At 29.8% G+C, this 15,054-nt stretch overlaps 1 protein-coding gene across 1 annotated transcript; it reads right to left on the reverse strand.

Moving 5' to 3' along the window:
* Window positions 1-529: 529 nt before the first annotated feature.
* LOC149904659 (endocuticle structural glycoprotein ABD-4-like) lies at window positions 530-6,188 on the reverse strand. The gene is made up of 4 exons (XM_090106900.1): window positions 6,099-6,188; window positions 2,169-2,293; window positions 1,699-1,873; window positions 530-929 (listed from the first exon to the last, which is right to left on the reverse strand). The coding sequence occupies exons 1-4, from the start codon at window positions 6,108-6,110 to the stop codon at window positions 831-833; spliced, it is 411 nt and encodes a 136-aa protein (XP_089963026.1). The 5' UTR covers window positions 6,111-6,188; the 3' UTR covers window positions 530-830.
* Window positions 6,189-15,054: the final 8,866 nt, after the last annotated feature.

Consider the following 15,054-nt stretch of genomic DNA (forward strand, 5'->3'; position numbering starts at 1 on the left):
ACACCGCTGGCAAAAGCAAGAGACCTAGTATAAATTTCCAAATTAATTACAGAATTTAAACACTAGTTTGGGTGGCTTTAATACATATATGTTAATTAATTAAATGTAATTGTAATTCTTTCTATTAATGTTATTGTGTACGATTATTGACTGGAGATTGACCCTGTTGCTATTCATTATATTTTTTTACAGTCTGTATAGATAACTATATAAAGCTCAAGGAAGTATAAAATGTATAATAAGACACCAAGCAGAAAAAATAATTCCGAAATCATCGATTAACTAAATGTGTATATATTATGATGTGATTTTTATCAATTTTGACATTAACAAGAGTTATTTCTGACCATAGATAGCGTCACGCATTTGGCCTATTGTTTTACCTGTGATGATTACAACTTCTCGGATCTAACGTCTAAAATTAACACTTGTGTACCAATTTTTTGTAACCTTTGTTCAGAATCATTTGTTTGATCTCAAACACGACATATCGACGGATTATCGAAAAAATAAAAAAGAAACAATAAAATAATTAGCAATGCATCTTTGGCACTGTTTTTGCATTTATTCAATAAATAATAAATAATATTGTATTGGTAAAATAATTTTTTTACATGCATACATTCATGTTTATCACAGATCAATTGTTGAGCATTTATTTTTATAGATTTTTTATGCTTTACTTATTATAGAGTTAGTACCATTTTGAAAACGAGCTAGTGTTGCTTTATGTTAAAGGTGTAAAAATAATGTTATACAAGCTCGTGTTCAAAGTGGTATGAGACATCGTTGACCAGATTCGCAGCTGTGGGTCATCAGTGATGGATTATTTAAGCCCGGGAAGGTGGCGGAGGCGGTAGCGTGGCAAGGTAGTCGAGAGCCTTTTGGATTGCTGGCGGTATCGGGGGCGGTGTTGGTAAATGGGCACCCTGGAAACACAATTTGTTTATTTAAGTATGTTATAATTATATGAGTATATTGTTCAGCGTTCAACTCTATAATGTTCCAGCGTTAATTAACCTTAAATTGTATAAAAACAGTTATGATTATGATTAATATAAATATTTTTCTACTTTAAACAAAGAAATGAGCTGATATATTTATTATTGCTAATATATAATTAGGGAATTATAAACAGACCCTGGCACACAACTACGTTTGATTCTCTACCTGATAACCAGTATGCAAATGTCATTGTAATACTAAAATATGTCTAAATAAAGTCTAGCAAATAGCACGCTCGACATCTTAGATTTATGTAATCAATTTTTTATCATCTCCCTCTGATAATATCTTTGATATTGCGTAAGTTCAGTTCTTCAAATTTGAATAAATATGTATTCATGGTATAAAAAGAAAACGGTTACAATTTAGTGATGATCTGTTTTAAAATATCAAAATAAGACCCATTCTAAGGATTAATACAATATTATGTTTCATTTGATGAAATTATGATAATAAGGAAGTTTTAAAAAATGCATTAAAAATTAAAATGTACTTGACGACTTAAACTATTCTGTAAATATACATATACACCAAATTGTTTCTATGTGCAGATGCGCTTAAACAATGTATTGATATAAAATTATTTTCAAGAACGAAATTACTTAAGACAGAATTCGCATTCGCATCTTTTGTCTCCTAATAAGTTTGTTGATATTTACATAGATTTAAATGTATGAATATAAGTGTATTTACCTCGGGCCTGAATCCATTTTCATCGTCAGCTACGTAATTGAGATTGATGACTGTGCCATCAGGCGCCGTGTAGCTAAACGCTCCTTGGGCTACTATGACGTCATTACTGTCAGGGCCGCTGGCTTTCTTCAAGGTTCCTGTTTCATCAGCCTTGATACCGTTTTCAGTTTCATAACTGAAAGTTAATGAAATAAAAATAAAATAAACCACATGTGAATTACTTGATGATTTGTTATTGTATGTAGTCCAATGCTAAACAAAACTAGATGTTCTATGATTCAGACAAAATTTTATTTATAAAAAAGGGACTAATCATTCGACGTTTTGTAGTATATAAACTCTAAATTCAGGAATAAAATATTTATATGATTCAGAATCTTAATTTCACTTCTATCACATCAATTTTTATTGGTATCATATTGCTTAAATCTTATCATATTGAAATAATATTTAGTATATTTGGTACAAACCTGTAAACATAAGATCCATCTGCTTGTTGGTCAAAATCTTGCTTAATAATTGCTATGACTTTATCCCCAGGACCCTGAGGTGCTGCTACCGCCAACGCAACCACGCCCAATAAACATATGATCTCCTGAAATCGTTTCATAAAAATTATAAACTCACTCTTTATGGATATTTATTACTTTTAGAGCTCTAAAATGTTCGTATAAAAAGTGGCGCCTGCATTTATTTTTTAGCAAAAATGTAGGAGAGTAAATGGTTGAATGTAATTCATCTCAATCATATAATACCTAACTTGTATATTGTATCCTAAAACACTGAAAAATTAAAATTAAAATTATGTGATCTTGGTTCTATATTTTACCTATCTACTTAGTATAAAAAAAATAAAAATAAATTATAAATAAATAAAATTATATATAAATTATACATTTTAGTAATATCTAAGGAAAAAAGACCGTGATAAGTGGTTTGTAAAAATAACAATAATTATTATGTTGTTTATAATAAATATGTACAAAGAATGAAATAACAATTTAATTGTATTTTTAATTGCCATCAGCGTTTTATATTTATATTAAAACCATTACAATCGATTATCGCCTCATACATATTGAAATATTTAAAGCATCTCCTGGTTCGCATCCTATAGCCTCAGAAATGTCATTTAGGTCACGCATGTATGTAACGCAAACACGTTAAGTCCTCTCGCTAATTGTGTCCGCGCAAAACAATAACTCATAACACAGACATCGCAAGTAGCCTTCAAATTCCAATGATGTTATTATCTTGTGTCATCGTATCGTAAAAAAATGCTCCTAATGAAGAAAGCGAGGTAATACAACTGTGTACATCTTTGCTGTGTCAAAAAATTGTAACAGTGAAATTAAATTTCTTTTTAACCCACGCCTGTTCGTCTTTTCCGTCCGCGTAGTGTATGTAGAAGAAAAGAAAAAATCTTATTGTGAAAAGTGGTTATGAGCTAACAAGTCATTACATTTACTAAGCATTGTTAACATTTGACAAGCATTCGACCTTGCGGCTTGCGCATCGCATACACTGTACTTAGTACACGTGACATTTAAAGTATCATTAGGAAACTAATAGAAATAGAATTTAATTCCCATTTATGGGTGAGTAAGAACTATATTTAATATTGAGGATTAATACACGTAGTTATGTATGTCCTATAAATAATTTATTTTATGTATAACTTATGGAGAAGATACTTTTTGTATTTAGTAATATAACATGTATTAAAAGATTTGTAATAGTTAACATGCATAATTTATTTAAATTATCATTTTTTTCATTAATTCGTTAGCATTTAAAGTGTGTGTATTCTGAATCTTGGATGACAATTTCAGCAGTAAAAACACTCTTTATTTTATTTTAATCTAAATTTAAAATGATCCTTACCTATTGCCATGCCAACCTATTACGAGAAAAGTAACAATAAATAAATATACTGTATGAAAAACCAATAAATAGTACTAAAGATGTAAGTACTGACAAAATACCTACTCATACAAATGTTATTCCAATGAGATAGCTATTGGCTAATGAATGCTTTATAATAATATAATTTAAATACCTAATAATGTTTTTATGAATAGTTTTGTAAGATGGATATTATTTCAAGAGTCTAGATTACAAAAATTACAATATTCTAACATATCTCTTTAGTATGCATGAATTTATGGTTATAATATACAGTATACACATAATTATTTATTTTAATTTATTATAGATATTTGAATACGTAATATTTATATAAATAAAAGACGTTGGAACATGATATATTTTCCAATGATTTGTTAAGAATATAATTCTAGATTGCTGATATTATTTTTTAACTTTTTATTTAACTGGCATAATACCTTACATAGAGCTATTATGAATTACCTTTTTTGCAGACATGGTACCTATTAACGAATCATTAATACCGGATTAATATAACATTTATTCACCAAAGAAATACTTCAAAGAAAAAATCGATAACATATTATGGGCGTAATGCAATAATTAATCTTCAATGAATCTCGTGCATGCAGACGTAAGAATTTCGCAGAAGAGTAAAACACTAATTAATTACCATTAAAGTATTCATAGGCATTTTCCTTCCCATACCACCATGTATTATTAAGGTACACTGAACAACAAATCAACATATATGTATGGTAATATATTTTTAATGGAAATGTTGTAATGAACGAGAATGCAAAATAAGTCTCAACTTCATCATTGCTGTGACGTGTGAACTTATTCTTGTGTCACGCAAGATCCTTCACTCAGAGCTCATATTTACAAATGAGTGGAAACGTGCAAAAACACAAATGAGACTTCTCAGTAACACGTACAGACGTCTGCATAATTAGCTGTTTTGTAAGTGTATTGAGTTGTGGGAACACACAATTTGAGAGCCGCCTCGAAAAAACAATGTCCTCCTAGTAATAACAAAAGGCGTGCGCCTAATTAAGCACTCGCACGCCTAAACAAGCATACAGGGCCTGATCGGAGATTTGTAACTTAATTATATTAATTAAATGTAATAAATATTGCAATTTGTATTGTTTTTCTTATTAACCCCTTTAAGTAACAGTGAATGAAAATCAAGTGAACAAGGTGTTTATTAACTTCCCAACCAACGTACAATAATTTTATTTTTTAATTGGGTTTAATAATGAGAAAGTTAAAAGCGTGCAGTAAAATTCGCAAAATTTCAATTGAGCATGATTATGCTTTACATATATAAATTACACACATGTCGTCACCTTTTCACCTTTGTCACTTGAAATTCATATCAATTATTGCGTAGTTCGCTGGGAGTTTATATTATACGGTTCTTAACAGTGCCCTTTAAGATTGCATATGTAAATAAATTTATAAGGATGAGCCCGTCAGTAAGGTAAACTGCTATTGCCAAAGGTTAGGTATTGTGGATGCAATAAATGCCCCGTCTTGCGTTAGTCGACTGCGACAAATGCTAAGATGCGCTTTGAACTTACGATATGTTATCAGCTTCAGTATGATAGTATGATAATGGGTAAAGTTATATGGGTAATATTAAAAATTATATCTAAATTTCCAATATTTTCTACTCATTTATTTATTTATTAATTAGATTTCTGCCCGCGGCTTCGCCCGCGTTTTCAAAGGAAAACCCGCAGAGTTCCCGTTCCCGTGGAATTTCTGGGATAAAACCTATGCTATGTGTTATTCCAAGTTACCCTCTATATGTGCGCTAAATTTCATTGTAATCGGTTTAGTAGTTTTTACGTGAAGGAGTAACAAACATCCTTACATCCATACTTACAAACTTTTGCCTTTATAATAGTAATAAAGATTAAGATAAGATTAAATTTATATACACTTTTCAATAGAAATTTGATTTTGTTTCTAGGAACATTACGAGATTACATTTAATTAATCAATTGTATTTTTTAAGAAAAATTACCTTATTGCTAAACGTTAATTGCAATTTTTAAGATACTACTTATGATACTTGTGAAAATAATACCTACTCAGCAATTGTAGAAAGCTAAACAGAAATCAACAAAAGAATGCTATTGTGCTAAAAAATAAAAAAAGAACAAAACACTATCGTAATAAAATATTTCAAAGTAAAACCACAGACTAATAATAATATACTACGTATACAAGTAAAACTATTAAATTGATATTAATTTTCTTCGCTAGACTTAATTAAGTTTACATCGAACCTTAATGACAAGTATATAAATATCAGCATATGCGATAAAATTATTTAATGATTTTTATCACTTTATGATGGACTATAATGATTTATACCAAATTTTAGTATTCAAATATCCCAACAGCAATAAACTTTTACAGTCTTGACAACAGCAATTTAACCTATTATTTACTTCAAATCATGCTGTATTTCTATGTAAATTATATAAACTACGACTTACCATTTTAATCATCTTCGCAGTGCACTGATAACTGTATGAAGGGTGTAATAATATCCCATGTGATGATAGTCGGCGACGTTTGCGCCGGATTGTACTTAGCCTGTAATCGTCAGTCCCTTTTATAGAGACGCAGGTTTGTCTAACTATTGCAAACAGCAGGGGGAGCCTGCAATGACTGCAAAGCACAGGGCCGCATTCTATTTGCTAATAAATAATAATATTATCGCATTTATCCGCACTTGAAACTGTGCAATGCATAACTATACATTGCTTCCTTCTTTCTTCTTAGTTAAAACAGAAGCAGAAAAATATTTTATGAATCCAGATTTTGATGCTAGAAGAATTAACATTATAACAACAAAAACCCTACTTCTAATTTATGTAGTCTTATGTCGCAACCACAATCCTGACGTTTACAACGACCCAAAAATCTGTCCAGTTGCAGTGGTTTGGACTGAAGTGCATGCCAAATAAATATTACAAACATTTTAGAAACATACACTCGAAAAACAAAATCCTTCTTTTTTTGCAGTTCGGTAAAGGTGAATAGGAATAGAAACATTTTAATGCACTAAAATATATCGAAAAACTTATTTAATTTAAGTGTTTCTTCAGGTGCATTTCAATATATTGTTCTCTAAATCTATGGAGAATAAAATCTTCAAATTAAAACGTAACCACAGTTCTGACCACGTAAATACAATCTTTTTCGTGATAACAATAAGCGACTATAAAGAGACACATAAAACTTTTCACCACACGCATAGTTTATGTCAAACCACTTGCTCATTACTTAATAGGCTCTAAAGGCGTCTCTGTACTAAGCTTTTTCAATTTGTTAAAATTTATCGACAAGACACATGTTTTGGTTGTAAAACTTAATTTGCATGGTAAATAAATAATAATCTTCCTTCTAAGCATTTTTAAAAGCCATTTTTGGGTCAAATTTAATAATATTTTTCTTGAAATTCATATCATTACCATAATATAAAAATTCAGTATCAGTACATTGTAATCACAATGACACAAAGACTACTTCTGTGATTTTAAACAAATCCTATTTTTGCATGTATTAATGTAATGCTCACTGATTTCCCTATCAAATACGGTAACGATCTAGGTTAATTATGCACGTAATAAAGATTGATTTAGTCAATGAGCTTATAAGACTATAGGAACTTGACTTTCAAATTTACTTTGTAGACTAGTATAAGGTCGAATGACCTAATTGAAATAAAAAAGTTCATATCTAATATCATGGCATATAATTTTCCGGGATGCCAGAAGATTTGAATCGAAATTAATGAAAATTTTATACACAAACGAATAAAAAGGCCCTTTGATAATACAATTTAAATCCTTTAATCTAGAGACACACCATGATATTAAGTGTATACTGCCTTCACTTAATCTAACGCGCCTAAATTGTATTGAAAATCTGATTTAAACAGGCCGAATTTAAAACAATAAAACTATTAAAGTATTGTTCTAAAATACAAAAGGCAATTGTATTAGGCATCTATGCGAATTTCATCCTCTGTGGAGGTTACCACTGCGTTGTTTAATTGCATATGAGGTATGACAACTATATGAATATCTACGTTAAAATATTATGAGGGTACTGGGTAGGTACATACAATTAAAATAATACAACAATACAAGAGTTTTCAACATCATTTATTTAATTTTCGTTCTAATATCCAAACAATTATTAACCTATTTTATGATTAATTTAAATAAAAAAGTGTGTGTAATTACTTAAAAAAAAATAGTTTGAATAGTATCGTAATGGGTTAATAATTATAGAGAATTGGTTTTATTGAATTATAACAATAAGATTTATATAGGTAATATAAAAAAATAAGGTTAAATAACCCTTTTCTTAACAATTAGTATTTTAGATTTTAAATGGTTTCAAATTATAATTCATGTTTTTAATCTTATCTACCTATTTTCGTTTTTATTCTAGAAAGAAATTTGTAACATTCATGAAAGTGAGCAAGTCAATAAAATGAGTTTTCTACTATATTTTTAAGTAGATAAATTTCCATAACATAAGGTATTATTCTGTTAGATAATAGTGTTTAAAAAACAAAAATAATAATGAAACCGAAATTTAAAAAGAAACTTAAATTGAATTCTATACAATTGTATCAAAAGAGGATCGTTGATGTCTAATACACGCATTATGTTTATTCATGCTCACTTGAAAGCAAAGCTCATTGTCAAACAAAAATACAAGCGGTATTTTATATTGGTTTCTGAAAAAATTCAAATATTTTATGACTAACTAACCTTTACAAGGTTCATATTGTTATGGAGTTTTTCTATTCTAATTCTATTTCGAGTACATATTTTATATTAAACAAACACACGAAATAGTGTCGACGTTTGGTGAACAAACAAATATTTATGTGAATAATAATTTCCAATTGAATTAATTTTCAATCAGAAATTACAAGTTAGACGCGTCAACTTTCATTGATTTATATTCTTTTATGCTATATAGGTACGTAATAAAACAATCGATGCCTTTTAGTGACGCAGCAGGATATAAAAATCGGTTGAAGGTAAATCAAGATGTACAAAAGATTAATAATATCACAAAAGTATGATATTTGATTATAAAAAGTTGACATTAGAGATATCATTAATAACATGGGTTAAAAATAATTTACCACATAATGTTTTAAAATACGGAATGGTAATCAAAAATTATCTTTACTTCGTATTTATTTAATTTGTTAAAAATCGAGGTAAATTTATGAATACAATCACCAATATGCTAATACATAACATTCATTACTTGTAATTTATTTTTCCATTATCAAACCACGCCATCAATGCAAAGAGAATCCACAAGCAAAAAACCTAAGTGCATACTTGTCGCTACTAGTTCATCGAAGGATGCGCATTGCGCACGCGCCGCTCGCTGTACGAAGGCTCTTTATAATTTAATTTGCTCTTGTTTTTACTGCATGTATAATAAAGATGAACACAAAAAGTAAAGTCTCGAAATATGAAAATTAATAGTTAACACAGAATTTATATAACGTAGAGTTCATTTTGCATGTATAATCGTTGCGTATTTCATTATTTAGTTTGTTTTTGTTGCATTATTAACAAACTGAAAATAATCTGTTGCACTTTCAGATATAAATATTTAGATTCAAGGAAAGTTGTCTTCTAATTAATTATGTAGTAACTTATTTAAGCTCAAAAGGTTCTCCGTATAAACTTGCTGATGAAATATTTTCCGGATGTACACATAAAGGCAATAAATGAAACTAAATAAGTTTTATAGTTTATTTATTCCACGTACGCTAAATTCATACGATTTACTTAGTACTAAAATAAATTTTCGTCAAACTCAGCTTAGTTCAATGGTATCTAGGTGTTTTCTTGTATGCCTAATGAAATACGTTATATGTAGTTCATCTACAACAGAATCTATTGTTATTTTCTTTTATGTATACAAGTAGACGTTAATTTACTGTTTTTTTTAATTTTCATGTTTTGGCGATATGTCATACCAATTTTCACATATCGTCCTTCAATAACTCAGTGTTATTTAATCGTATGCCATTACAATCATGCATATAAGAGACATAAGGTTTTACTGCCCAGTCCTTGAGTTATCTTGAGCGAGCTTATAATAACGAAGAACATTTAATAACAAGTAAATGAGGTAAATAGATGTCCAATCGCTGTTAAGATGCAAAGAATACTGAACTATGAACTTTAACTTAGTACGCCACGGTGTCGTCTCCAGTCGCGTTCTATGATTACATTATGCCTATTTTCAAAGTAAATATTCAAGTATCTTTATTTAACAACTTACCTTGTAGGAACGAAATATCAAAGTAATTATGTTATTCCTACTATATGATTTTAGTATTTTTGAAAGGCTTACAATAAATTTCCATTATTTCGTATACATTAAATGTACATTAAAAACATTTTGTTTACAGAAAAATGTATCGGGTTTAGATTATACACAAACCTCCTAATCTAATACTTAATATCTAAATTATTATAATATGAATACAGGTAAAAATGAATGATGGATGCTTAGATAGTAATGTTTATTATGCTATGGCAAAAATAGACTGACTCTGACTATCGGATAAGATCAAAATAAATTTAGCGTACAGATAGATTATAAAAGACAAGATCAGCAAATAGGCTACTTATTGTAGGAGTAAGATACGAATGAAGCCTCCGACTTTTATTTCGCCAAAACCTATTTGCTTGCTTGTTGATATTAAACATAATATATAATCGTATTCTATATTGAACATTATAAGTTCAAGACGAATACAAATAAGCTAGAATGGAAGATTATAACAGATAGTTTTAATCAGTTTGCTCTTCAATCAGTATATTATTATTGTGAATCAATATCCCGTGAGAACATCCGTTCACATTTTTATGCATCTACACATCCATTTATTTCTGAATTCCATATCTTTGTATGTTATTCACAAGGATTTCAACCTAAATGTCAATGTTGGATTATTTTTATAGAATATATTTGTTATTTGTATAATTTATTGCGTGGGTGACAACGGCAATATTTTAACACAACATCATTGGTTATTATGATAGATTTAATAAGATTTATTTTTGTCATTATAAAATCGGTTAATCTTTATTTGCAATCCAGGGTTAGAGTGAATGCCCCTGACTGGGCAAGTTATGCCATTAATAGCAAATTTTTAGTTTTTAGTGTCAATTTTCAAATTTTTCAGACAACGCGGGCGGAAAGCTAGTGATAACAATTTTATGTATAAATACTACTTAATCATCTTCTTAGACTCCTATATAAAAAAATATAAAAAATAAATATAAAAGTTTATTTGACTCAAAAAACAAAAGCACAAGGTGTATACAGATCTTATTTGCAGGTACCTATACATACATTTTTATTTTGCATACAGAGTTTAAACTATGACCCCTATGCTAGGTTAAACCTGTGTTATAGGGGTCATTCGTAATCGTACATAATAATATTATTATATTTATATGTACTTATATAAATATAATAAAATATAATATATATACCTAAAATGAGAATATTTGAAAATAGGTTTCATTCTGACTGATGGGTATTCTTGATAAAAAATAAATTCTTTTTATTGCTAACATACAGTCTATAATATAATATATAGAGTATTATGTAACAATAAAAACAAAAAATAAATAAGCTTTTTATTTCTTCAACGACTTACTAAATACATACAATAAATCTTAAGTAGAAATGTCTGATCCAGCGATAATCGTGTTTTGTCTCACCGACTAAAGATGACTAACCGAAAAAAAATGGTATATTCAATATTATGGCAGCCGTGAAGGTATTTATAAATTTATTTAACTTGTTTAACCCGGATACCGGCATAATATGTCATTTATATGGCTATTAAATTATAGTACACATCTTGAATATGTATTCAGAGCAGAAAGAGATCATTTTGCTAAATAACTCTGGAATGTCGTTCTTTGGGTTCCATTTTTAATACAATGGCGTAAGGCGATCTGGGAAACGGGTGCAAATATTCATCTTACTAACAGGAGAGTTCATTGCCGACATTTTCATAAAAAAATACGTCAAACGAACCATTTGCCTGAGATAAGATTTCCAAACCTACACTTTCAAATCTTTTTAGGCTTCAATCGGATATTATTGACCAAGACAAAATGTACTCTAACAAATATTATTATATACCCATTCATTGTTTAAATATAATGTTTACAATCAATAAATTCAAAGTAACATCTATGTACCACAAATCAATAAATTAATGGTTTTATTTCTATACCTGTTTAGTGTTTAGGAAAGTTGATGATATTTAATGACTATATAATAAAAATATGTGTTCATGCACGTGTGCGTTAACAATAATCAATAAGTATTGCAGTATGAGTTATGTAAAATAATTAAAACAAATGAAGAAATACTTCGATGATTTTTTTTTATTAAAAATGTATACCTCTATAAAAGATGATTTATACTTTATTTTACATCACTAGACGTTTGCTCTGGCATCACCTCAACTAACTAGAGAAAATATAGCCTATGTTAGTCGATAAAGAGAGCTTTCTCGGAGTAAAGGAATTGTTAAAATCGATAGTTATAGAGCTTTTTCGTTACATACAAAAATACAATTTTTTTTTGTGTAACCTTACCTACTACAACCAAGTTCTGTCATTGCAGTGGAAACAAATATGAGATTAGTTTATCAGCATTCACGCAATTTCGTAAGATTTTTCCGTAGGTAATGTTTTTCATTTATGCTCCGGTGACCGGTCTTACTGGCCGAAGAGTAATGTTTTATATTTACAGCATATAACAATTTTCAATAAATATACAATACAAATAATACCAAACATATTTTTTTCACTTCAAATCTGAGTACCTTATTGAAATAATCTTTTCATATACTATTTTGAAAGAATCAACAATATAATAATATACGGAACATCTTAGTATTAAAAAGGCAATTTGTTTTGTAATCATGATACAAGTTAAATAAGAAGATTATATTAATCACATATACTTGCATTTACATACTTACCCAGTTGATGACACATGGCAGTGTTGGATCTCTGATCAAGGAATTTTTTCATTAAACATCATTTAGAGTAGATATAATTTGAATAACTACTATAATTTGAATTATATTATACGTGCGAGTTATGACGGAAGCTACCACACGGTCTAAATAATTCATTTTATCAAGTTTTAAACTCACAGATATAGTAATAAAATAATACCGCAATTAAGAGGGCGTATAAAGCCAGATAATTCTACGATTAAGCCTCGCCCATTACGCGCCATGCCGCGCGCCCTCACAATACCCTCATACACCCGGCTCATCCAACGTACGTAAAGTTCATCGCACGCTAAATTATACACAATATTCTTCGCTCGTTCAACGCGTATTTTCGGTAGTTAGTAGGTATGTTGTCTAAAATAATTGTATAAAACAGTGAAGTTGAAATCATCACAAATTATGTAATATGTCTTTTTATTATTATTTATTTATAATTATTAATGATAATCTATACATATTTGATATTATAAAACAATAAAAAAACTGTCTGTATGTAATATATAAAAAAAAAACAATATTAGGGAAACAGTATAGAGCACGAATCCGTAAAAAAAGTCTGTCGAAATAGCGAGTATAGATACTATTTTTAAATAAACATACGCAGTCGACGACACACATTCCTCCAGAACTTTATTTTGATTAATTTGGTTATAGTCCATTGAATGAGTCCCTCCAAGGGGGGTCTAGAGTGCGTGAGTTAGTAACGTAAGATGTTTCTTCGGAAACATGTCAAGAGTCCCTAGGTAATAAACATACTAAAACCCCGGGCCACTGGGAGGAGCCCCGGAGTGGGGGGAGGGCGGAAATGGGTCCATATTTTCATTTTTCGCTTAAATCTCAAAAACGGTACATGTTAGAGAAAAACTTTCAAGGGAAAATTGAAAGGCCATAAAATGATCTACAAGTTGTACCTGAATCATTTTTTCCTATATCCTACCGTTTCTGAGTTATACGCAGTAAAACATGATTTTGGCTCAAACAATTTCAACATCAATCGATCAAAAAATATTTCTTTCTTCCAAAAACCTCAAATGTGCAACTAGTGACCAGTACTGACAGATTGCTCTTAATTAGGTCTATAATTGGTAAAATAAACACATTCCTCCATGGAAGCCTTTAGGAGGATGCGATTGTCAAAATATTATATTAGGGCAGTTTGAGTTACTGAACTTGATCTTTTTATTTTTTTCTTCCAAAAAACTCAAAAGTGCAACTTGTGACCGGTACAGATAGATTGCTCATAATTAGGTCTATCATTGCTAAAAATACCAGATTCCACCACGGAGGCGTTTACGGGGAATTGAATTTTATCAGGGTAGTTACGATACATGAACTTTTTTTTTTTTTCTTCCAAAAAGCTCAAAAGTGCAACTTGTGACCGGTACAGATAGATTGCTCATAATTAGGTCTATCATTGATAAAAATACCAGATTCCACCATGGAGGCGTTTACGGGGAATTGAATTTTATTAGGGTAGTTAGTTAAAAAGTTCATGTATCGTAACTACCCTAATAAAATTCAATACCTCCTAAAGGCCTCCATGGTGGAATCTGATATTTTTATCAATGATAGACCCAATTATGAGCAATCTATCTGTACCGGTCACAAGTTGCACTTATGAGTTTTTTGGAAGAAAAAAATAAAAAGATCAAGTTCAGTAACTCAAACTGCCCTAATATAATATTTTGACAATCGATTCCTCCTAAAGGCTTCCATGGAGGAATGTGTTTATTTTACCAATTATAGACCTAATTAAGAGCAATCTATCAGTACCGGTCACAAGTTACACTTTTGAGTTTTTTGGAAGAAAGAAATATTTTTTGATCGATTGATGTGGAAATTGTTTGAGCCAAAATCATGTTTTACTGCGTATAACTCAGAAACGGTAGGATATAGGAAAAAATGATTCAGGTACAACTTGTAGATAATTTTATGGCCTTTCAACTTTTTCTTGAAAGTTTTTCTCTAACATGTACCGTTTTTGAGATTTAAGCGAAAAATGAAAAAATGGACCCATTTTCCCCCTCCCCCCACTCCGGGGCTCCTCCTAGTGGCCCGGGGTTTTAGTATGTTTATTACCTAGGGACTCTTGACATGTTTCCGAAGAAACATCTTACGTTACTAACTCACGCACTCTAGAACTTTTTATTCAATGGACTATTAGATTGTACGACATTTTTCGACTCGGCAATTATTCTAAAAATAAAAATAAAAATTATCCTTTATAAAATATTACAAAGTTCTTCGAAATTTACGTATTATTTTATCGAGAGCTGGTAACTTTAGCAGGTACCTTTCTGGAGTATTTTTTTCTGCGTGGCAATAGTCAGTAGACACAGGTT

Source organism: Colias eurytheme, chromosome 11 (assembly GCF_061535395.1).
Source record: "Colias eurytheme isolate Ceu_HAF_F1 chromosome 11, ilColEury1 Martin Lab GWU primary, whole genome shotgun sequence".
In the NCBI taxonomy this organism is placed as follows: Eukaryota; Metazoa; Arthropoda; class Insecta; order Lepidoptera; family Pieridae; genus Colias; species Colias eurytheme.